The sequence below is a fragment of the Procambarus clarkii genome, chromosome 32 (assembly GCF_040958095.1).
Source record: "Procambarus clarkii isolate CNS0578487 chromosome 32, FALCON_Pclarkii_2.0, whole genome shotgun sequence".
In the NCBI taxonomy this organism is placed as follows: Eukaryota; Metazoa; Arthropoda; class Malacostraca; order Decapoda; family Cambaridae; genus Procambarus; species Procambarus clarkii.
This window is the reverse complement of record NC_091181.1, coordinates 25,371,100-25,397,355: the sequence shown is the minus strand read 5'-3', so window position 1 is coordinate 25,397,355 and position 26,256 is coordinate 25,371,100. Positions and strand designations below refer to the sequence as shown.

The window sequence follows — 26,256 nt, the reverse complement described above, 5'->3', positions numbered from 1 at the left end:
AGGAAACTCTGTATATAGTTGGAGACTCTCAAATGGGTGTTCGACTTTACAGAGATGCTAGCCATTCAAAAGACTTTGAAACATGCTCTTACTGAACACGGACAACATGTTATCATACATAAAGATTCGAGAACTGCCATTGAAACCTTGCAACAAGAACACACATGTGGTAACATGGTAACATCCATCTGATCACAAATGTCATATAATTAATGCAAACACTCAAGTACCCGTCGGCCTTGTCGTTTATCAACTGGGTGCCAAATCATGTGGGAATAATAGGAAATGACATTGCAGACGAAGCTGCAAAACTTGCAACTAAGAGAAGAAATGTAGACATTTACATACCACAGAGTCTATCACAGATTAAGAAAGTAATTAGAAACAGAGCAATGCAAAAGATGTAGTGACCACAACACAGCCGTTGCCACATCAGGATCTGCGAGTTGGTACAAGAATTCAACCAACTACGAACCACTTAGTTTGATGAAAGGGAGCAGTAGAGCAACAGAAGTACACGTACATCGCATCAGGCTTGGATACCCATGTGCATGGGAAATAGGCTTACAGGTTCCGGAAGATGAGAGGAAATGTCAGCACTGTGGAGAAATGCCCGACAGACCACTGGAACATTATCGAACACAGTGCAGAGTTACAAACCCATTAAGATTTCAACTTAGATTCAACAGAGCAGAAGTAGTTAAGCACGTGGGACAAAATATTACTGAAGCGACCATGCAAGTCATAAATACTCATACTCCGCCCAAGTGAAACAGAAACAAGCAACACTTAGTGGGCCAGCCAGAGGCTTAGGGCCCGCGCAGGAATATCCCTGAAAAAAAAAACACTGGTCACACATCCTGTGGGCCATCCCTGGACGGTGGGGCCACTATGGGCCATCCCTGGACGGTGGGGCCACTATGGGCCATCCCTGGACGGTGGGGCCACTATGGGCCATCAAATCAAATGTTTATTCAGGTAAAAGTACATACATAGATGAGTTACAAATATAATGTTGGATTTATAGATAGAGCAAGTACATAAAATACCTAAAGCTACAAGTACGCACATTGCTTCGGGTAAGGTGTTGGGGGGGGGCACAGAATAAAACTTAATAGTAATTGAGATTAAAGTATAAATTGTGTTGAAAAAGGAAAAAAAAATAATGAACATGGCAAAAACCAGCAATTATACAAGTTGATCAACAAACAGCATTGATTGAAAATAGCAAGACATGGGTTGACATTTAGGGGGTAAGGAAGCTTACATGAAGTTTATTAGGTAGTACTGTACTTAGTTTTTCTCTGGAACTGGTTGAGAGAGATACAGCCTTTGACATGATTGGGGAGGTCATTCCACATTCTGGGTCTCTTGATTTGTAGAGCATTTCTAGTTTGGTTAAGGCGCACTCTTGGAATATCAAATGGGTATTTTTCTGGTGTGGTGCTCATGGGTTCTGTTACAACCTTTTAGGGAGCGTTTAAGGTTAGGACTGGCATTACAGTTCAGAGTTTTAAATATATAAGCGTACACTTGAGAGGATGTGCAGTGACTTAATACCTAAGATATTCAAAGATTTAAGAAAGTACCGAGTGCTGTCTGAGGCCAGAGTTTGAAATTGTTCTAATAGCAGCTTTGTGTTGAGTAATTAGAGGACGTACATACATTTGGGTAGTAGAACCTAAAGCACAAATACCATAATTGAGATAAGGACAACCCGTTCTCGCAAATTTAATAAGTCAATATTGACTTATTAGTTGCGTGCATAGGTGACATACTATACATAATAGTTTCCCTTGAAAAGCTTCATAGAAAACACCGACCTTACCTAACCTACTTTGTATGTTAAAATAAGCATCTTATAGCTTCGTAATTACAATTGTTACTTAACCTATTATAGGTATAGGTTAGGTAATAATTGTAATTACGAAGCAATAAGAAGCTTATCTTAACATACTAAGTAGGTTAGGTAAGGTCGGTGTTTTCTATGAAGCTTTTCAAGGGAAACTATTATGTTAAGTATGTCACCTATGCACATATTTATTAAGTCAATATTGACTTATTAAATTTGCGAGAACGGGTTGAATTGTTCGGTTATTCGCGATAACCTTGTTACTGTGATTTTTGGGTCAAAGTCTTAAATGGAGGAGGGGATTGCTCCTTTTTTCCTGTTTCTTTTTCCTTCTGTTTTAGTGCACTGGTTTCAGTCTTGTTTTAATAACATTATCTTGGTGGCGGATGTAGATGCAAAATGTTTACTAGTGAGTCCCATTCCTCAACGGCTTCTCTAATCATTGTAGTCGCTGTGGAATATGCATCTAATACAACTGCTGTCGTTGGATTAATGTTGAGTTTGATGCACAGGGCTTCAGTAGCTTCACATTCCAGTAAGTTGTGCAATAGTGGCGCCTCTGCTTCTGTTCCACAAATATGACACACTTTAACTATTGGGTTTATTACCTCCTAGTAGCACTTGTAACCAAGTCTGAGTCTGTATTTGGCTACTGCAATGTCTCTGGATATCTCTTTATCGGGCTTGAAAGAGTAGTAACCAGTGGCTTGTTCGTACCATATCGCAGTGGATCTTCCTTCCGCTACTTTGGCTCTGTGGCGACTTTTAATAGTTGAGAGTATTTTCTTCTTGATTTGCTACTTAATCTGCGAAAAACTTTAATGCATTTTAACCTGTACAACAGGTAGAGCAGTGGCAGTTTTTGCTAGTGAGTCTGCCTTTTCATTACCATCTATGCCAATGTGACTTGGTATCCAATTTAGGGCGATTGACAGCCCTAGATTATGGGCTTTTCCTATATTTTGGATTTCTGTGAGTTGTATATTATCTCTGTGCTGACTGGATAACAATGTCTGGAGCGAAGATTTAGAGTAGTATGAATGATGACGTCATGTAAATTATTCTCAATTGTGTAGTTTATGGCCTCCTTCAGGGCATATAATTCTGTTTGCAATGTTGAGCACCCACTATTCATGCTCCAGTAAGCTTCATGGTTGTTAGTGTAAACTGCTGCCCCAGCAGAGCCTCTTTGTTGGTCAACTGATCCGTCTGTGAAGATGTGAGTCGTTGTAGGTCTTGTTACGGCCCTCTCGGGACGCAACGGGGTCCTTACTCTGATGTTGTTAGAGGAAGATATATGTATCCGTTCCCAAGCCAGTATTGGCTATCAAGGGATGAGATCCGTGACGCAAGTAACTTAAAAGGGAGTAGGGAAAGAAAGCTAAGAACTTAAGATTATACTTGTCACCATCACCAATTAAATATATAAAATCAAAAGGTGCACAGGGGGAGGGGTATTAACACTATACAAGGGGATTATACACAATATAGTCTTCTGCTGAAGACTCTGGTGCCACAACTCTCGGTGCCGAGTCCTTGGTGCTTCTTCGTGGCCACACAACGAAATATCCAAAGAAGTTGAGCCTACCCTGGCCACAGGTCAGCCAAAACACAGGTCCACTGAGGGCACCGTCGTGGAGGCCGTCAACCACACGTCCAGCTGGTCTGCTGGCAGGTACTGAGCCACCAAGGCTGGTACGGCCAGTCCACGAACGATATAAGGGGTACGCCCTAGACAGGAGTCTCGTGTGATATCACAAATCACCCTCCTGTCCTCAATACCCCAGTGGATGATCGTCTCCAACAGTCGGTCCCGGGTAAATCCTCTTACTGCCACTCCACTGGCAGGCAAACACACCACAGTGTTCTTCCGGGGGGACGACTTCACAACAGCTGCAGCAACGTTCAAGGTATGGAGACTGGCTGCCTCGGGTAGACTGACTCAACCTTCAACACAGCGGTCCCAGGTCGACTCTGTAAACAGACACGTCATCAATGACTGGGACACACTAAAACACCTTACTTACGGGCTCTGGCACAAACACCTGACGTATCCAGTCCATAGATGGCGCTGTCGTCGGAGCACCACCTCACCAGAGGTCAGGAGCGGCGGTGTTGAGCGCTGAACCAGACTGGAAACTGGTCCTCGAGGCCAGTACACGCTGTCCTCACCAGGTGTCGTCGTCCGTTTGGCGGGGGTTTCGGGAGCTGACCCACAGATGGCGTGTTTGTCACTGCTCCAGGCTCGGACGCTGGATCCGGGTTCGTAACAGGTCTTGAGATGGTTTCCATTTGTTGTTCTATTACTTCTTTGAGCCTCTGCGTGTCACAACCTGATTTTTTTAACTGCTAATCCTTCAATGATTATCTTTAGACTCGATTCTTCCCATGGAGGAGGCTGCCGAAAGTGTTGATATGGTCTTTCTTCTCCTTTGTTTTTAATGGTCTTTCTTCTCCTTTGTTTTTAATGGTCCATTTCAAGTACACTTTCTCTAGAATCTTGACCAGATTATCCGTCCATGCACTTGTTCTGTATTGAAGGTTTCTCTGAAGCGATCTGTGAATGCTATCTTTGATTGACAGTCTGGCGATGGTTCCAACAAGATTTGCCGTTATGGTGGCTATCCTTTGTTTGATCCTGTTTTCTAGTGCGTGTAAGTTGGTTTATGTTGAGTTTGATGCGCAGGGCTTCAGTAGCTTCACATTCCAGTAAGTAGTGCAATAGTGGCGCTTCTGTTTCACAAAAGTGACACTCGTTAACTACTGGGTTCATTACATCCCAGCAGCACTTGTAACCAAGTCTAAGTCTGTGTATGTGTGTGCTAAGTCGTTGTTTGTTGTTTCAGATTTAGCTACTCAGAACGAGGTGTCCATGTAGCACGGGCTATGGTGAGCCCATAATTGAGTTTGGTTATACGCGATAACCTTGTTTCTGTGATATTTGAGTCTAAGTTTAAAATGTAGGAGGGGAATTTCTCCTTTTTCCCTGCTTATTTATCGCTTCTGTTTTAGTGCACTGGTTTTAATCTTGTTTTATTAACATTATCTTGGTGGCGGATGTAGATGCAGAATGCTCACTAATGAGTCCCATTCCTCAACAGCTTTTCTAATTATTGTAGTCGCGGTGGAATGTGCATCTAATGCAGCTGCTGTCGTTGGATTAATGTTGAGTTTGATGCGCAGGGCTTCAGTAGCTTCACATTCCAGCAAGTAGTGCAACAGTGGCGCCTCTGCTTCTGTTTCACAGTTAGTTTAGTTCATTTATTATGCACCCCATACCCATCTTGTGGGCGGTAGTGGAAAGGGTTACAGAGGCACATAATGGGCTCAGGGACTGAACCCCACAATTCATTTAGCTAAGCAAGTTACAATCTTGGTGAGCTAGTTACAAAATTCAATATAAGTCGTCACAACATCAACAATGGGTTCGAGATCGACCTCAAATACAAGGTCTAAATCAAGCAACTGACATATGTGGAAAGTGTCACAATTTATATGTTTGTCCTGCACACCGCCCCCCATCCAGTGGGCAGCGGTGGATAGGTTACAATCACTCAGTTACTACCTACAGTTAGCAAACTGGGATATTTGGCTAAAATTTCTGGTAGCAGATAATTTTGAATGAAATATTTACACATCGCTGGAACATTGGTTATAGAATTCTCTAAATTCACGTATCTTTTTGCACTCCATCACATAGTGACGGAGGGTGTGCGAATAATTTTGTTGACACCGCACAGTTTACATTTGGTCAGATCTACATCGGCAGATAATGAGAATTCCCAGAGATACTTGTAACCAAGTCTAAGCCGAGCAGTAGTAACATCTAGAAGTCTGCTGATTTTATTGGATGATCCATAGATGTGTGGCTCCTCTTGCATGATGGTATGATGATAGATGGAATTACTGGTGTCAATTTCACTTTGCCTCAGATCTACAAGATCTTGTTGAAGTTCTGAAGTGACACTCGTTAACTATTGGGTTCATTACCTCCCAGCAGCACTTGTAACCAAGTCTGAGTCTGTGTATGGCTACTGCAATGTCTCTGGATATCTTTTTGCCAGGCTTGAAAGAGTAGTACCCAGTGGCTTGTTCGTACCATATCGCAGTGGATCTTCCTTCCGCTACTTTGGCTCTGTGGCGACTTTTGATAGTTGAGAATATTTTCTTCTTGATTTGCTCCTTAATCTGTGAGAAACTTGGAGGTATTTGAACCTGTACAACAGGTAGGGCAGTGGCAGTTTTTGCTAGTGAGTCTGCCTTTTCATTACCATCTATGCCAATGTGTGCTAAGTCGCTGGCAAAAGCTTATATACGCCTTCGGGTGACGTCACGTTGGCGGCATGATATAAGATGTAACTATGAGCCGGGGAAGTAATGGGTCGTTTGCGTGTGCTGGACAAGTCACTGGGGAACACCTGGCGTGTGGGGCTCTCGGGACAGGGTGGAGGGTCCGTGGTGGAGCTCTCCAGACGTCTGGCTGGAGGTTGTGATGTTGTAGAGGAGGTGTCGTAGCGTGGTGGTGTTGAGGACGGTAGGAAGACGCAGCCTTCCACTGTTATGCAGGCAAATGTATGTGAATGCATGTGTGTGTGTGTATATATGTGTGTGTGTGTGTGTTTATATGTATGGGTATAAAGTATATATGAAAGCTGATCAGAATTACATTTCATCTTTGTGAATGTACATTAATGACACTATGTAAAATACACATCAAACACTTTATGTAGGGCATACGTAAATCTGTGTATCTATGTATTTACGTATGTAGGTTAGCTTAGCATTTTAAAAGCACCGAATCACCTTCTGTGGTTGATTGTTCAATAAACCCTTGAACTATATGTTTAACACTTCTCTAACCCTGTCCATGGAGGACAGGAGAAAATGTATATATGCTGGTTAGCATTGTAAATGTGTGGCCACGTCTGTGGTAGAAAATAATAATAATAAAAAAAAATAATAATAAAAAAACTTATGCAGGGGAATTACGTAACACTTTTGATATCACTTGATGTCATAACTTTATCCTCGAGTCTGCTGCAGAATTATGTAGTTTAACAACCACAGTCATTGTTCAAACTTTCCTCTTGAGCATTCAAAACGTCACTAAACTGATGTACTAAATTGCCCGAACCTAACCTAACCTGACACCCACTAATAGAAAGCGGAACATCGCCACAGTTTTGCGAGCCGCTATGCTTTTTAGTACACCGGTTTTTTGACCTTAGGGGGATTTTAAGGTTAAAATGCGATGCGCTATTTGAGAGGCCAGGCAGCACATCCTTCACCCTCCACGCAATTGGGTCTTCGCTGTCGGCGACAGGAAGCCTGTTATTAGGCTTACCAGGGAACCCCTAGGCTAATGACTGACCTTCCCCATGATGCAACCCACGATAATTGCCTACTGGCAGGTATCTATTTGCGGCCAGGGGGGACAAAGGCATCAAGTGTAAGAAAACGAGCCCACACGTCTCGCTGTGCCAGGGAATCGAACCTGGAATCCTACGCGATGTGAACTGAATGGTTTCGAGGCCAAATAAAACAATTTGTATTTAATGCAGTTTAATGGTGATAAATGTAAAGTTTTGAGGCTAGGTAATGATAGAGTTACAAGATACGAGCTAGATGGTGTTGAGATTGCAAAGTCGGATTGCGAAAGGGATCTGGGAGTTATGATCAGTAAGAATTTAAAACCAAAGGATCAATGCATGAATGTTCGTAATAAGGCAAATAGGACACTGGGATTTATTAATCAAAGCGTTAGTAACAAGACACCTGGTGTTGTTCTTCAGCTATATCTTGCTCTGGTTAGGCCCCATTTAGATTATGCAGTTCAGTTTTGGTCGCCGTACTATAGAATGGATATAAATTCACTTGAACGTGTCCAACGTAGGATGACTAAATTAATTCCCCAAATTAGAAATCTTTCATATGAAGAAAGATTAACAAAGCTTAAATTGCATTCACTGGAAAGGTGAAGAGTTAGGGGTGACATGATGGAGGTTTACAAGTGGATAAATGGACATAACAAGGGGGATATTAATAGGGTATTAAAAGTATCAACACAAGACGGAACACGAAACAGTAGGTATAAATGGCATAAGTTTAGACTTGGGTAAATACGGGTTTGGTAAAAGGGTTATGATTTGTGGTACCAATTACCATGTAACGTGGTGGAGATGAGGTACCTGGATTGTTTCAAGCGTGGGTTGGACATGTATATGAGTGGGATTGGGTGGTTATAAATAGGAGCTGCCTTGTATGGACCAATAGGCCTTCTGCAGTTACCTTATTTGTTCTTATGTTCTTAAAAAACGGACATATGTAGATTCCGCAAGCCGCTACTATTTTATTGCACATCAATTTTTGGCCTTATGTAAACTATACGTCAAAATGTGATGAGCTAGAGAGAACCGGTTATACATTATACTTGCTCCAGGACTACTCTAGGTTGTCAAAGGACTTATTCTAAGCAGTTACCTAGAATCAACTTTAGATCGTTCACCAGCTCGAACCTCCAAAAATAACCCACGGCCTAGGACGTATATAATAATTCATAGAGTCGGGAGAAACGATGAATTATACATCACTTAAATGCATATATAGCCAGTGTATATACACACTACGGGCTCACCATAGCCCGTGCTATTTGGAACTTGTTCCAGGTAGCGAATCTTAAACAACAACAGTATATACACAATTTTAGACTTATATCGAGGTCCCCCCTCTCTCCAGTCACCACCCTTCCCAGGATGCAGCCTCACAACACGTTTACTAACTCCTGGGCACCTGTTTACTGCTAGGTGAACAGGGACATCACGTGACGGGAACCGCGCCCAACCATTTCTGTCCCGTTCGCGATTCGAACGCGGAATTCCCGATGAGTCGAGAAGGAACCCGACCTACCTTAACAAGCTGCTCTAGGATATCCCAGGTACCTAAAGCCCTGTACCTATAGTACCTCCTCACCCAAAATGTACCCCAGCAGAGCTTCTCCAAGGGTGCCTGCAGGGGTTGGGGGAGAAGGAGGGAGAGAGCAGCCTTGATGTTGTGGGGGGGCCCTCACACGCCCACTGGTGGGAGCGTCCCCTTGCCAGTGCCTCTACAACCCACTGTATTTCGTTCCGTTCCCTGCTTTTCGCTCCATCAAGTTCTCAATCACGTGGGACGAACAGGAAAACATTCATGTGATTGACGAGGATATATCCATACATGCTCTTTCATCTATGCACTGAAATGAGAGAAATGATCTTGCTATTCATAGTAGATTGAAACTGGTCGTAATGAAATTCTCAGAAAACACTGAGCTCCGACGTCATGTCAACGTATTTATTGGCTTCCAGTTCGTGCAAATGTGTATATTTTTTATACTTCAAACGCGTTGGTTTACATCATGCGAAAAGTTGGCATACAATCTAATAAATCACTCTTGTAACAATCGGTCGTGCCTATTGGGCTTAAGTGATGTATAAATTGAGAGTATTTATAGATAAATAAGGAATATATGTCATCCCACGCTGAGGTCTTCAATAGCCTAGCGTGGCAGTGGCGGGGGTTTGACAGTGTTTGGCGACGACTCGGTCGAGGGTGACCATGTATCGCGTAGCTACCTGCTATTTCCTCCCTGTGGCCGGCAGGCGGTAGTGTGTGTGGAGGTCTCCGGTGGTGGTGTGTACAGGGACGAACGAGGCAAGATGGGGCTGCATGGTGTGCTGATGGTGGTGGCTGTGGTGCTGGCCGGGCCCGGACAAGCAGGTAATCCCCGGGTCCAGACTATATTATACATCAACTAACTCTTCCTTTTTTAACACCAGCAGGAAAGTTGTGAGGTAGTCAGTGTGGGCGAGAGCTACGCTCAGCTTCATACATTTAGTGAAGTGTCAATAGCGCTCAATTCTTGAAAAACATATTTTTTTACGCATATTATACAAACTAAAAACAATTATGTCAAACTATATTCCACCAAGCGTATGAATATTAACACTGTTGAATCCTCACATCATATATTTTCAAGTTACATGTATATTATATATACAAGGGGTTTTAATACAATTATGAAGATCAAACTATGCCAATTAAGCTGTGTAAAGTGGACAAAATTTCCATTATTATTGATTATTGACAAACATCACAGCAGTATGTACGCGCAGAGTGAGCTAGGGAATTAGCATAACAATTAAAACTTAAACTCTGAATGTGCGATACGAATCATGCCAGTACATTGTACTAAATTTGCTGTATTTCTGAATATGTACGAGGAAGAACATTTGTAAATATACCATTTAGTATTCTGAATTGTATGCATCATTGTTTTATTAAATAATGTTGGTTCCATAACGCGAATCACTTTAATTGCTTAATTGTTGCGGCCAGCGGTGGTTACTCATACTGTGAGCTGTAGTTTATGGTGCACCAACATACCCGTACTGTGAGCGGTGTTTATGGTGCACCCTCATACCCGTACTGTGAGCTGTAGTTTATGGTGCACCAACATACCCGTACTGTGAGCGGTGTTTATGGTGCACCCTCATACCCGTACTGTGAGCTGTAGTTTATGGTGCACCAACATACCCGTACTGTGAGCGGTGTTTATGGTGCACCCTCATACCCGTACTGTGAGCTGTAGTTTATGGTGCACCAACATACCCGTACTGTGAGCGGTGTTTATGGTGCACCCTCATACCCGTACTGTGAGCTGTAGTTTATGGTGCACCAACATACCCGTACTGTGAGCGGTGTTTATGGTGCACCCTCATACCCGTACTGTGAGCTGTAGTTTATGGTGCACCAACATACCCGTACTGTGAGCTGTAGTTTATGGTGCACCAACATACCCGTACTGTGAGCGGTGTTTATGGTGCACCAACATACTCGTAGTGTGAGCGGTAGTTTATGGTGCACCAACATACCCGTACTGTGAGCGGTAGTTTATGGTGCACCAACATACCCGTACTGTGAGCGGTAGTTTATGGTGCACCAACATACTCATTCTGTGAGTAGTAGTTTATTACACACTATAAACTACTCATAGAATGAGTATATTTTGCCCCATACTCAATCTGGGTGGTAGTTTATTATGCACCTCATACTCATCCAGTGAGCAGTAGGTTATTGTGGACACCATACTCATCTAGTGAGCGGTAGTTGATTACCCTTCCCATACTCATTATGAGCGGTTGTTTATTATGAACCATAAACTTATCCTGTGAGCAGTAGTTTATTATGCAACCCATACTCATCATATGGGCGGTAGTTTATCATGTTCCCTATTCAATCCTTTTGTTTAACATTGATTGCTACAGTTTATTTGCACAACATATATTTACTTTTAATGGCAATGCCAGCAACGGAGCCACTGCATGCACTGCAACGTATAATTAAATTCAAATAAGTTCTTGAATGATTTTCAACATTAGTTCTTGCAGGGCATCAGGTTGTGTAGGTACATGTAGGCTAGGCTAGTCCCAGATCTAACAGGAATGAGTTACGAGGAAACGCTGCTTGAAATGTACCTCACGTCGCTGGAAGACACAAGCGCTCGGGGAGACATGATCACCACGTACAAAATTCTCAGGGGAATTGACAGGATAGACAAAGATGGATTATTTAACACGGGTGGTACACGCACAAGGGAACAGAGGTGGAAGCTGAGTACTCAAGTCACAGACACTAGAAAGAACTTTTTCAGTGTCATAGTAGTAAGTAAATGGCATGTACTAGGAAATTATGTGGTGGAGGCTGACTCCATACACAGTTTTAAATGTAGATAAATAGAGCTCGAGGAACCCTGGAATCTGTACACCAGTAGACTGACGGTTTGAGAGGCGGGACCAAAGAGCCAAAGCTCAACCCCCGCAAGCACAACTAGATGAGTACACACACACACACACGCACACCCCAGATAGAGCCCAGTAAGCTCAGGAATCTGTACACCAGTTGATTGACAGTTGAGAGGCGGGACCAAAGCGCCAGAGCTCAACCCCCCCGCAAGCGCAACTAGGCGAGTACACACACACACACACACACACACACACACACACACACACACGCGCGCGCGCGCGCGCACACACACACACACACGCACACGCACACGCACGCAGGCAAACCTTACAAATAGGAACTTACCGTAAATAAAACAATTACAATCCACTGGAACAAATTAAACAAATATAGTTTGGGTTTTTAACAGTTACATTTCTCATTACCGTAATTTGTAACAGTACTTGCTAACAAGCTGGCAATTACCGCGTCATTACTGTGTGCAACGGGAGAGACGTAAGCCATGTATTTGGGTCACCCGGAGTACAGTATTGAGCAGGTTTCTAGTTTAGTTAATTTATTATACAGACCAAACACATCCCGTGAGCGGTGGTGGGAAGGTTACCCATTAACTATAGTGCTCAACATTACACTTAAGAGACCGGAAACAGGAAAGGTACTTTTGACCAGACCACACACTAGAAATTGAAGGGACGACGACGTTTCGGTCCGTCCTGGACCATTCTCAAGTCGATTGTTCGACTTGAGAATGGTCCAGGACGGACCGAAACGTCGTCGTCCCTTCAATTTCTAGTGTGTGGTCTGGTCAACATACTTCAGCCACGTTATTGTGACTCATCGCCTACATAGGAAAGGTACTGTACTAGATTCAGAGAGGATGTGCCTGGCTGGAGAGGAGTGGAAAGTGGTGTTCCACAGGGCTCTGTCCTAGGACCATTGCTCTTTTTAACGTATGTAAATGACCTTGCAGGGGGAGTGCATTCAGACATGTCGACTTCTAAAGATGGTGCAAAGGTAATGAAGAGAGTAAGAAGTGAAAAGGAATGTAGCGTACTGCAAGAAGACCTTGAGACAACTTTCAGCTGTGGGCAGATAAATGGCTGTTGGAATCTAACTACACAATAAAGGGAAGGCAATTACAAAAAACAATAAGAGAAAAAGACCTGGAAGTAGGCAAAGTCCTAACTTTATCACCACAAGCTCATGTGAACAGGATAACATCTACATGTGGGAACTTTTGGCCAACATAAGAACGTTATTTAAGAATCTTAAGCAAGGAGGCTAACAAGTCCATACACACTGCCACTGTGAGACCATTTCTTGAGTATGCAGCTCCAGCATTCATACCCACACCTTGTGAAACAAACTTGAGAAAGTTTAGAGGTTTGCAACTAAATGAGTATCAGAATTGTGAGCATCGGCTATGATAGGCTGAGAGAACTCGCCCTCACAACCTTAAAGGAGAGAAGAACCAGGGGATATGATAACTACATACAAGATTTTGAGGAGGAATAGATCACACGACGAAGCTACGACGTTGCTATAAACGCCCGAACATGTTTTAACACCTAACAATTGTAACAACCAATATAGCAAGTTGTAACAACGTTCTAATACGTCATAAACACGTTATAACAAGATGTAACAACTTCATTACAAGTTGTAACAAGGGAGTCATAGTGACCGTTATGTTGTGAGTTTGCAGGGGACAAAGGAACGCTATTTAAATTAAAGAGGTAAGTTAAGGGGACATCAGTGGAAGCTGGACACACAATTGTGTCATACAGATGTAAGGAAGTTCTGATTCCCTGCATGGTGGAATGCACTCAAGTTAGAGGATGCGGATGAAATTGGCTTCAACATTAACATTTTTATCATATTTTTCTTAATGTTGAGAAATGTAATTTGACCGTCACGTGTAAAGGAATTAGAGGCGAGGCATTAAGAGCTAGATCTCACTTCCAGTAGTCCCGACAAACTACCGGGAGTTTTTTTTTTGAGATATATACAAGAGTTGTTACATTCTTGTACAGCCACTAGTACGCGTAGCGTTTCGGGCAGGTCCCTGGAATACGATCCCCTGCCGCGAAGAATCGTTTTTTCATCCAAGTACACATTTTACTGTTGCGTTAAACAGAGGCTACAGTTAAGGAATTGCGCCCAGTAAATCCTCCCCGGCCAGGATACGAACCCATGACATAGCGCTCGCGGAACGCCAGGCGAGTGTCTTACCACTACACCACGGAGACTTTGTTAGAAGCCAAGCCACTCGATAATAATGGCTTGGGGCTTTCTCCTGATAGCTCCTCTCCCTTCCCAGAAGTCACTGGTAGATAAACACACAAAGGAACGGAGACCCAATATTCGTTTAGCTCAGCAATTTACAGTAATGATGTGTGAAATCAAAGCATCCTCATGTCCAGTTTATACACACGAACGTATAACAAAATTGGCGTTGTATTTTGTCATGTTTAATGTTTGTGACAAGGGCATCACTGTTATATTCAGTGTTTGTGACAAGGGCATCACTGTCATATTCAGTGTTTGTGACAAAGGCATCACCGTCATATTCAGTGTTTGTGATAAGGACATCACTGCCATTTTCAAAGTTTATTACAACCTTTAAATGTTATGTAAGTTAGTTTATTTGATGAAACTTGATCTAAACGTCGATTTCATTGTTTTCGTCTTTGAATAGTTGTATCAAGAGTTAGATATATATGAATTGTGTATCTAGCAAAGTTCGAGGATCACATAATACGTGATAAAGACGATATACAGCTAATGTTGCATGTCCATCACTAAGAAATGAGAGAGAGAAATTCATTACAACACAATCAAGTCAGCAACAATACGGGGCAATCATTGGCTTGTGACATGGTTTGGATTCCCAGTGTTGGGGGACACAGGAGGCCTGTACAAATCCACAAGGGCCGTGATGAGGGTTAGAACCTACGTCCGAGAGGATCCCAGACGCTGCCTTAATCGACTGAGCTACGATATGGTTAAAAGAATTGCAACCGGGAAATCATCCTGATTTACCAACGGATCCTACAATCTCTCCGAGAGACAAACCAGGATGACATAAAACAGGATGCCTGTTTATGATAATGATAATGTTTATTCGGGTAAAAGTACATACATACAAAATGAGTTACAAACAGAATTTTAGATTTGCAGATAGAGCTAGTATATACTATGCCTAAAGCTACTAATACACACAGCGTTTCGGGCAAGAAGTGGGGAAAACCACTTACAAACTTAGTCTTCAAATTAATTGAGATCAAAAGCAGGATTTTCAAAAGAAAAAGAATGACAATAATTACATGTTGAATGAAACAAGATAAATAATTTTAACTAAATAGACGGACAATTTTAAGTTTATACATGGCAGATATCAGCAATTTCATAAGTTGGTCGATAATCTGTATTGTTTGAAAATAGCAAGACATAGGTGGACATTTAGGAGGTAAGGTAGGTTACTGGAGTTGATTAGATAGTACTTAATTTTTCACTTTGGTGCTCAGCGCGCGCGAGCACCTTGCTATAGGCGGTTTTGGATATGCACACAGGAGCGCGGGATAATTTTGAAAAGTGTATACTCTTTTCAACTTTGTCACCTCAATTCTCGTCCTAGGTTTTTCAATTTGACATCAATGTGTTCGCAATAAAATTCCCAACAGGAGTATATGCATATATTGTCAAAAACCGCAGCGCCCTCCACCCGCCGACGTGATGAAAGCAGGCCGCGGTTACTGGGAAGAAAGCACCATGCCACCCCAAGGGGGGGGGGCCTTCCATTAGAGAGCACAGTAATACTGAAAAGTGAAAACTCTTTTCAACTTTATCATCTCAATTCCCGTCATAGGTTTTTCAATTTGATATCAATGTGTTCGCAACAGAATTTTCTACAGGATTAAATGCATATAAAGAAACGTTTACAACCTGGCGTACCACTCGCACAAAGAGAGAGAAAGTGAGAGCATGTTACCTGGGAGCGCTCAAGAGTAATGAAATGTGTACACTCTTTTCACTTTGGTCACCTCAATTCTCGTCTTTCATTTTGGTATCAATGTGTTCGCAAATGAATTCTCTACAGGACTAAATGCATATAAACTCCAAAAGCCCGGTGTACCACCCACAGCAAACAAAGAAAGTGACATCGCGTTAACCCCGCGCTAATCAAGCACAATAAAATGTGTACTCTTGAAAACGGCATATAAAGGTCGAATCAGGGAAAACATCGAAGCCATTACCAATAAGACTTAAGTTATATTAGTGTAGAAATGTGGACGTCTCGGGGGGTACTGTGACTGTATACAGTGTATGTAGCATCATGCGGTGTGACATTTGGGTAGAAATAAAGATTTATAGCCTAACGTCACACGAGCCAATATCTGTGCGGTAACGTGTTTGGCCATGGGACGCGACGAGACATGTTTGACCCTCACAGGGTGTATGTTTGTCCTACACAAGGCTTATATTTGTCTCACCGTGTATGGTTGTCCCTCACACGGCGTATGGTTATCCTACTTTCGTATGGTTGTCCCGCTAGCATATGGTTGTCTCCTCACATGTAGAACAAGACACTTCAGGACAGGTTTATACATCACGGCGGCAACAATCAAAATCAATGGCTTGGGATGCGACAACTCAGGGATTGCACATCACCACCAGGAACACCGCGGAGGCCGAGATATAATTTGGCAGATTAGGCGAGATATCTGACACAGCGAAGCAGATATGTGCACCACACGAAACACAAACCAGATATCAATATTATGCACAAGGTGCGAGACCAGACAGTATTACAGGGCCCGACAACACACATTTATACATCGTACATAGTATGGGGACACAGGGCGCAATGAGTCAGGCTTGTGCATGATGTCATCCCATGACGCGATAATTAGTTTCCTGCTCCTTTTCGGACTCTTATTTCGTTTGGTTGTGTAATTGTTAAGGAAAATACGGGATAACAGGAAAGCAAGCAGTATAAGCGTTTATATTGGTCAGTTATTTGTTCATCGCAAGGTATAATAAGCCGTGACTGGTTTGGTGCAGATTTTTTGGTCTGTCATCTACATGGGATTGTTGTTTAAAGTCACGACAAGAGCCTACTGAACAACAAGCCAGCATACGTAGTGTAGAACAAAGGTATATTCACAGTGTGTATGCACTCGATAAGCTGGGACGTATGTCCTCGGCTCGCACGCCAGAGACCCATCGAGGGGCCTCTCTAATAGTACATCGCATTTTGACGTATTAATCCCCAATAACCAAAAACTAATGTACTAAAAATCGTAGCTACCTGCGAAATTGACGTGATGTCTCGTTTTCTAATCGGGAATCTTTGGATAGGTTACGTTCGGGTAATTTAGTACATCAGTTTAGTGATGTGAACGCTCGAGACGATAAGGTGGTTAAATCCCTGGCAGGGCAGAAATGGATTTACCTGAAGGCCACCATCTCTTTAGTGGCCTCGAAGTAGGCAGGAACCAAGAGAGCTCAGTGACCAAGACCGGCCCGAGTCCGGCGTTGAATAACTATTAACCAACATTGGTGTTGATCTGGATGTTGTGCCCACTGGGAAGCCGGCGGCTTGTGTTCACCTAGTAGCAAATAGGTACCCAGGAGTTACGCGATTGATATGGGCTGCATCCTGGGAAAGGTCAGTAGTTGACCTAGATAAACCTTGATAACCCTAATGTGAGGATGGTTTTAATATCTGCAAATGCAAGCAACAATCACCAACGCCCAGTGGTGGTCACAATACAGGCTGCCAATACCGGCAATTAAAGTATTGTTTAAATAAACCTTTGCGTTTGTTCTGCGAGAGTAAACGCCGATGTTTGCTGTATGAAACGAAAAAATGGCATTGGAGGAAACTCAAATAATTTTTTATACCAAGACGAAAGTGATTTCAAAAGGTGGAACAGAGAGAACGTATGGAACTGGATGAAAGACCCACTTGCATACCGGAATCACAGATACAATTACACAATTACACTTATCAGAGTAGTTAATAAATGGAATGCACTAGGAAGTGATGTGGTGGAGGCTGACTCCATACACAGTTTCAAATGTAGATATGATAGAGCCCAGTAGGCTCAGGAATCTGTACACCAGTTGATTGACAGTCGAGAGGCGGGACCAAAGAGCCAAAGCTCAACCCCCGCAAGCACAATTAGGTGAGTACACCACAACAGAGTTACAGGCAACAACCCTGCATCAATTGGTGTTGGTCAGAACAAATCCGATATGTCCACGCATAATGGACCTGCCAGAAAAGTCTCCCATTCAAACTACCCCAAATAAAGTAACCTCACTCATCTTTGTCAACATACAAGGACTAAAAGCAAGAACAAAAAACAAAGTAACGTTCATAAAGCCTCCTCACCGAGTCATATGCATTATTTGGAACTTTCATAGAAACACATACAAGGGAATTTTTGGACGGTGAGATCTGGATACCAGAATATATAATCTATACAGATGTGTATAGAGAGAGAACACAGACGACACTACAATACAAGGAAAAACATGACGGAAATGCTTAAGCAGACACGACTTTCTCAACAAAGAAAGAATCATTTAAACAGGGAGATTGAAGAAATCAAGCAGAGATTGAAGCATTCACATCAGATTGAAGAAATGCAACTATTACTGAATATAAAATGCATCATATTACTGAATATCGAGTGATAAACATACATTTCTTCCTTTACACATGCAATATGTTACCAGACGTACACACAATTACTTTTATGACTAGGGACACAGACAATTTGCAATACATATTCAGACAATTCAACAGAGTGCTGGCGCTGCTCTTTGCACGGTCAGCGAACAGGCATATTGGAGACTGGGAGGTCCAGTATCATCAACCCAAACTGAGCTGTTTGCCATACAACAGGCATTTGCATGTGTGATTGCACAAAACACTCTGAATGCAATCACACACACTCAAAAGCCGCACTTCAAATATTAGGACAAAAGCACTGGAGAGACAACGTGGAACTAATTACCACCATTTTGTATCTTCGAGCAGTAGCTAAAGGCAAAAGACTCAACATAACCCTAAACTGGATCCCATCCCATGTTGGAATCCCATTAAATGAGAAAGCCGATGAAATTGCTAAATTAGCAACTCGTCATCCAGTGATCCACAAAACAATCCAACCCAGCCTAGAGTACATAAACAACATCACCAAAAAGCTCTCACACCTCAACAAAGCCCATCTACACCAGAGAGCAGCAGAAGGTTCGCCCTCTGCAATATGGTATCTTCAGGCCATCAAGTTAGACAGGTTAAATATCCCGAAAGGAATCCACAGGGAAATAGCAGTTCGGTCATATAGACTACGTCTAGGTTACAGATGCAACTGGGAGATTGGTGAACCCCGACAGAGGAAATGCATCTTCTGTCAACAGTCACAGAGAAGCCATTACTTCACAATCACCTGGCATGTGAAGCAACCAACGACCTTAGAAGAGCTTTAAGAGTCCCTGAATCTTGCAGTAACCACCCTGAAGCCATCAACACTGTCACTCCTCTGGTAATGAAAAGTGTCCAGCAGCTGGACACCCTCATAAAGACTGTCAAGCAGTATCCTCCCCCGTGATAGCAGCCTGACGATTTAAATGCGACCTCAGCACACATTCATTAAAAATAAATAAAATACAATCTACCACTTACGGGCTATTCATGCCCGTGCCATCTCCTGGTTGGCTTAATCAATCAATCAATCAACAAAGTTACAGTCTTGGTGCAAAATTCTTATGTCTCCAGAATATCACCAATCTTTCCGTTGTAACACATCCAGACTATTTATTCAGGAACAGTCCTTATCTCAGCGTTTCTATATACATTAATCAACAGGCACTCAAGAACATAATGGGTGAGGGTGTGAGACCTTAATATACCACATAGTTTACACAGTTTCATTATCATTAACAACTTTACATTTTCCCAGTAATACTTGTACCCAAGCCTGAACCGCATGTGCACAGATGATGAAGATTGATGATGAAGATTAAGCCACCCAAAAGGTGGCACGGGCATGAATAGCCCGTAAGTGGTGGCCATTTTAAGCCATTACCAGTATCAAGAGCTGATACTGGAGATCTGTGGAGGTGCGAATGCACCCTGCATGATGGGAGATGTCTCCCTTGTGAATGTGTTAAGATGAAGATGAAGCCACCCAATAGGTGGCACGGGCATGAATTGGTAAGTGGTGGCCCTTTTGAGCCATCACCAGTATCAATAGATGATACTGGAGATCTGTGGAGGTGCAACTGCACCCAGCGTGACGGGAGATGTCTCCCGTGTTTTAAACAGATGAAGAAGATGAAGATGAAGCCACCCAAAAGATGGCACGGGCATGAATAGCTCGTAAGTGGTGGCCCTTTCGAGCCATCACCAGTATCAAGAGCTGATACTGGAGATCTGTGGAGGTGCAAGTGCACTCTGCGTGACGGGAGATGTCTCCCATGAATGTGTCCAAGATGACGATTAAACCATCGAAAAGGTGGCACGGGCATGAATAGCCCGTAAGTGGTGGCCCTTTTGAGCCATTACCAGTATCAAGAGCTGATACTGGAGATCTGTGGAGGTGCAACTGCACCCTGCGTGACGGGAGATGTCTCCCGGACCAAGTGTGTGGTGATGTGCACAGAGTCATTCCAAGCATTTCTCCTTTTACCATAAGTGAAATGGCAGTTTTGACTCGCACACCTGTAGTGTTGCATGGTTTGGCTTCCCTCATACATTATACCTCTCCTCGCCACTAATGCCTGTGCCTGAATATTTCTTATTTTGCTTCTTATTTGACTAGTTGTTAAAACATATTCAATGTCAACTTAAGGTTTTGATGTCGCGCGTTTGGCCAGGTCATCCGCCACCTCGTTGAGCACTATTCCAACACGAGATGGAATCCACATGAATTTCACTGTGACCTTTCAGACGTATCTCATTCGTCTTTTTCTTACAATCTTCAACTATGGACATGAAGATTGCATTTCGACTGTTTAATAAATCAAGTGCTCCTCTGCTATCGACAAATAGGAAACTTCCTAAATAGGTTTTAGTTTTAAAAAACTAAAAAATATGAACTCCACACTTCCATTAGTGTGGAGGAAGAGCTTGGACACGGAGGAGATACCAGATGCGCTTAAAGCAGCAGACATCGTCCCTCTACACAAGGGAGGGAGCAAAGCATTGGCTAAGAATTATAGGCCAGTTGCACTAACGTCCCACATAATAAAAGTATTTGAGAGAGTGAACAGGAGTCAGGTCACCAGATTCATGGAGACCAATGACCTTCACAACCCAAGGCAACATGGATTTAGAGCGGGAAGATCATGCCTCTCGCAGCTACTTGATCATTAAGGCAAAATCACCGAGGCATTAGAAGAAAAAAAATGCAGATGAGGTATACACGGACTTCGCAAAGGCATTCGATAAATGTAACCATGGAGTGATAACAGGTAAATGGGAATAACAGGTAAAGTAGGACGGTGGATATTCAATTTAAAATCGAACAGACCACAAAGAATAATAGTCAACCAAATAATATAGAGTCCAAGCGCAGTTGAAAGCTCTGTACCTCAAGGTGCAGACCTTGCACCACTGCTTTTCCTTATTCTCATGTCAGATATTGACTCAAATACTAGTCACAGCTTTGTATCATCCTTTGCAGATGACACAAAAATCAGCATGAAAATTTCCACTGCTGAAGACATTGAAAAACTACAAGCAGATATTAATCAAGCTTTCGAATTGGGTGCAGAAAATAACATGATGTTTAACAGTGTTAAACTCCATGTACTCAGATACGGTAAAAATGAGAACCTTAAACATAATACAGGGTACAAAACAATCAAATGTGCACATAGTAAGAAAGCAGCATGTAAAGGATATGGGAATAATGATGTATGACGACCTAACGTTTAGGGAGCATAACCAAGCAAATATTGCATCAGCCAGAAAAATGATAGGATGGATTACGAGAACTTTCAAATCCAGGGATCCCATCACAATGGTTGTACTCTTCACATCACTTGTGCTGTCCCGTCTTGAGTACTGCTCAGTACTCACTTCCCCCTTCAGAGCAGGAGAGATTGCTGTAATAGAGGAAATGCAGAGAACATATTCAGCATACATAGATACGATAAAGTACCTAAACTATTGGGATCGTCTCAAAGCTCTCCAAATGCACTCCCTAAAAAGGATCAAATAATATACACATGGAAAATACTGGAGGTCCAGGTCCCAAATCTACACAGTAAAATAACAACGTACTGGAGTGAACGATATGGAAGAAAATATAGAATAGAACCAGTGAAGAGCAGGGGTGCCATAGGCACAATCAGAGAACACTGTACAAACATCAGAGGTCCGCGGCTGTTCAACATCCTCACAGCGAGTATAAGAAATATTGCCGGAACAAACTTGGACATCTTCAAGAGAAAACTAGATACTTTTCTTCAAGAAGTGCCGGACCAACCGGGTTGTTGTGGATATGTACCCGAGGACCACTAATACTAGTGGCCTCAATGAGGTCAGGAAGCCGGCGGCTTGTCAAAGGTCCCCCCCCCCCCATTTGCCCTGATGATCTTTTCAAGCTGTATTTTAACCCCCAGCAGAGTTTTGGTGTTTACGGTTTCGGCGGGTAGGCGGTTCCACGGGTTTACAACCCTATGGGTGAAAAAGCATCTCCTGTTTTCTGTCCTACACTGTGGTTTGAGCTTGAACCCGTTGCTCCTCGTTTGTGTTACATCTGACATTTTGAAGAAACTGTCCAGATCAACATCCTCCAAATACTCTTCTATTAAATAATAATCCATCACTCTTTGTAAAATCTCTTGCATGTATGTACCTTACCTAAATAAACATTTGATTTGATTTGAAATTGTTCAGTATATTAAATGTTTCGACGAGATCCGCCCTGTCATGCCTGGGTTGCAGTGTTATTAGCCCTGTGGCCCTCAACCGGGAATAATGATGTGGGCCTGCGGGCCGCTCCAAGCAACAGTCTGTTGGATCAAGCTCTCACAAGTCAAGTCTGGCTTCGGGTCGGGCTTGGGGATTAGAACTCCCAGAACCCCATCAAGCAGGTATTTTGGAGAGCGAGTGTGGGTCATACGATACTAATCACCCCCCAACGATCATACAGTAATCTGTCACTGGGTGCTATGCTCCAGGAAGCGAAGCGCTATAGAGCTGAAGACACTTGGGGGTTCACATCAAATGTATTAGTTTGGTGATAGAGCATCGATACCCGGAGCCTGTGACCAATTATACAAGTCAGTAATGATGCGGGAGCAGTACTTGAAGAATTGATGTAAAGTCTGTTATTATAAACAAAGGTTTATTCAGTAAACTTTTAATACACACGGGACCTTTGTTATGTTAATTAAGTCATTTTAGCAAAACCAAACAATAGCAAAACATCGGACTCGTTCCCACGGCGCAATTATGCAGAGACTCTGTGTCGCAACTTCTTCCTTAGGCACAGAGAGACCCTACTCTGGAGGGTAGAAATAATCAAGCTACTCAATCCCTTTGAGATTTTTGTTTTGTCTCAAACGTACTTGAACTGAACACTCGTGAACACTCTGAACTAACTGTTTACGATACTGGTAGTAACAAGGACCATTAAAGAGTGTTAACAACTGAACACTTGTAATAATCAATACATGAAATACACAGGAAAATCAATGGGAAGTAAGGTTACCTATGACTGTCCCTCTTACACATGGTTGTCCCTAACGTGGTGTATGTTTGTCTCTGGTATTTACCTAAAGGCAATTTACCTTAGTGTCCGGGAAGCCGGCGGCTTGTCGAAGGTCCCCCCCCCCCCATTTGTCCAGATGATCTTTTCCAGTTTGACTTTTTTTTTGCAGTTAAGGCTTCGGCGGGTAGGTGGTTCCATGGGTTAATAACCCTGTGGGTGAAAAAGCATCTCCTGTTCTCAGTCCTACACTGTGGCTTGTTGAGCTTGACACCGTTGCTCCATGTTTGTGTTACATCTGACCTTTTGAAGAAATTGTCCAGATCAACATCTTCCAAATTGTTCATTATTTTAAGTTTCAATGGGGTGCGTCCTGTCATCCCTGGTTTGCAGTGTTGTTAGCTCCGTGGTCCTCAACCGTTCCTGACACGGGAGTTGACTTAACTTAATTGTGATCATTGCTGTCTTATATGTGCTGTCAATCTGCTGTATGGTGTCTATTAACCTTGTTTAAATTACTAATCAAGCTGTCAATGTAATCAATCAGAGCTTTAATATAACAATATGCTTTAATATACCTACTTATCTCTCTCATCTCATTTTTCTCTTGTAATGTATCTTTATCATTTATCAATTCTGATTGAAATTACCCACTTAAAATTATCTGCTAGATTAAGGACCTGCCCGAAACGCTGTGCGTACTAGTGGCTTTACAAGAATGTAAATACTGTACTATCCAATGTATTCTCACAAACCCAATGTACCTTCTTGTATATATATAAATAAATAAATAAATAAATAAATAAATAACTCTGGAATGACTTTTGTTGCCCGGTGTTGCACTTTCGCCAGAGCAGCAATGTTCTTCTGAAAATGTGGTCTGCAGGATTGTGTACAGTAATCCAGATGGGGGGATATATGTGGGCCTGCAGGACACTCCAAGCAACAGCCTGTTGGACCAAGCTCTCAAGCTGGGGCCAGGTTTGTGGATTAGAACTCACAGAATACCAGCCAAGTACAATCCAGGTATATGCATACATACATTTATATGTTGCATGTAATAGGCCAAGTTGCCTAACAAGCCGAATTTTCTTTAAATACTGTATTATTGTAATGACCGCTTTCCCTGTGGTAATAACCGCGGCCTTTATTGTAATAACCCAATGTTCCCCAGTATTAATCCTGTTATCTTGTGATCTCTCGTGATCGTAATATACGCTCTCTGTTGTACATCTCTGTCTCTCTTCACTCAATACCCCAGCTTAACACTGTTATAGTCCAGTATGACCCCTCACTGGACTGCCACGTATGTAAGAGGAATATTAAATGAGGAAGATACACCAAGGACAAGGGTTATTAGTTAAAAAAAGCAATAACAAAACACATTAACACTGCCACCACCTTCCCGACCAACCATACCTGAATGTGTCTATCACCGATCCCCCAGGAAGGCAAGGAATCAGTAACCATGGGACTCCGGGTAATATGAATTTCAGTAATAAATTTTGGAAAATTAGTTTGTGTAATTTACGTTACTAATTTAAATCCAAGGGCAACTTTAGTATCGATTAATTGTTAGGAGAACCTGGGGGCTTCCAATACAACACCTAAAAATGACAAAGTAGCAAAATATATCAAAGGGGAGTTAAGTGAATACCACTGGACAAGCTATACAATTTATTTTATGAAAACATGTAAATTAAGACAATTTGAACACATCACCTATTCTATTTCCCTAGAGGCACAATGGATATTTATTGAGGACACGAAAACTCAAGTGCTACTCTACCTTAAATACCCGCACAACGGCCACGATGTTGATGGCTGCCCTCAGCCCCGAGGATACGGGCTTGCGGCCCTGTTCCTAATACACTCCCAAGACACACTGATGAAATTTAGTTTTTCCAACTTATTGCTGGGAAGGATTACTCCTCCCACCATCTAATACAGCCCCAGGGCTCCACCCATTATTTTGGCACTGGCCAACCATTTAACACGTAGGCCTGAGGTCTGGCTCTCTAGGGCCAATAAGGACTTGGCCCTTATCTCAGGCCAATCACCTTCACTGATCTGTCGTGGAAAGCTACATGAATTTCTGAAGATTGAGTCAGCTCTCCCCAGCTAAAGAGAAGGGGGACAAGGCGCGTCTATGGAGCCCAGGCACCTGCGAGCAATGTTTACAAAACTGATAATTTATGTTCAAGCCTGTCTCCTCTAAGATAGGAGTAGGGACATTTGACTCTGCCTGGTATGGGGAAGGCCGCTGCTGAGAGGGACAGAGAGGGATGAGAGGGGGTGGAGAGGGAAATATCTGAGTGGGGAAGTTGAGTGGGAGAAGCCAAGGTATCCACGACCACCCTACCCTCAGGTCAACCTCTTGACCCTGACAAATGGGCGACAGGGGGGGGTGGGGGGAAGAGGAGGAGACGAATGACGGCCAAGGGGAGGGGAGAAGGAAGGAGGGGAGAGGGAGAAGGAAAGGAGGGGAGAAGGGGAGGGAAAAGAGGGGAGAAGGGAGAACCAATGATCAAGCGGGAAGGTGGTGGCAGTGTTAATGTGTTTTGTTATTGCTTTTTTTAACTAATAACCCTTGTCCTTGGTGTATCTTCCTCATTTAATATTCCTCTTACATACGTGGCAGTCCAGTGAGGGGTCATACTGGACTATAACAGTGTTAAGCTGGGGTATTGAGTGAAGAGAGACAGAGATGTACAACAGAGAGCGTATATTACGATCACGAGAGATCACAAGATAACAGGATTAATACTGGGGAACATTGGGTTATTACAATAAAGGCCGCGGTTATTACCACAGGGAAAGCGGTCATTACATTATATTTTTCAATTTTTTCTCATGGAATGATAAATTTTTCCATAACATTATATATAA

General features: G+C 42.7%; 2 protein-coding genes across 2 annotated transcripts in view; one reads left to right on the top strand and one right to left on the bottom strand.

Annotated features, from left to right (window-relative positions):
• Positions 1 to 26,256, bottom strand: part of LOC123759300 (cytokine receptor-like factor 3) — a 105,425-nt gene that overhangs the window by 39,151 nt on the left and 40,018 nt on the right. The window lies entirely within an intron of this gene.
• Positions 9,391 to 26,256, top strand: part of LOC138370591 (uncharacterized) — a 44,961-nt gene continuing 28,095 nt past the window's right edge. The window contains exon 1 of the mRNA XM_069335029.1: positions 9,391 to 9,607. Coding sequence (XP_069191130.1) covers positions 9,547 to 9,607 — 61 coding nt within the window. The 5' untranslated portion in view covers positions 9,391 to 9,546. The remainder of the gene's footprint in view (positions 9,608 to 26,256) is intronic.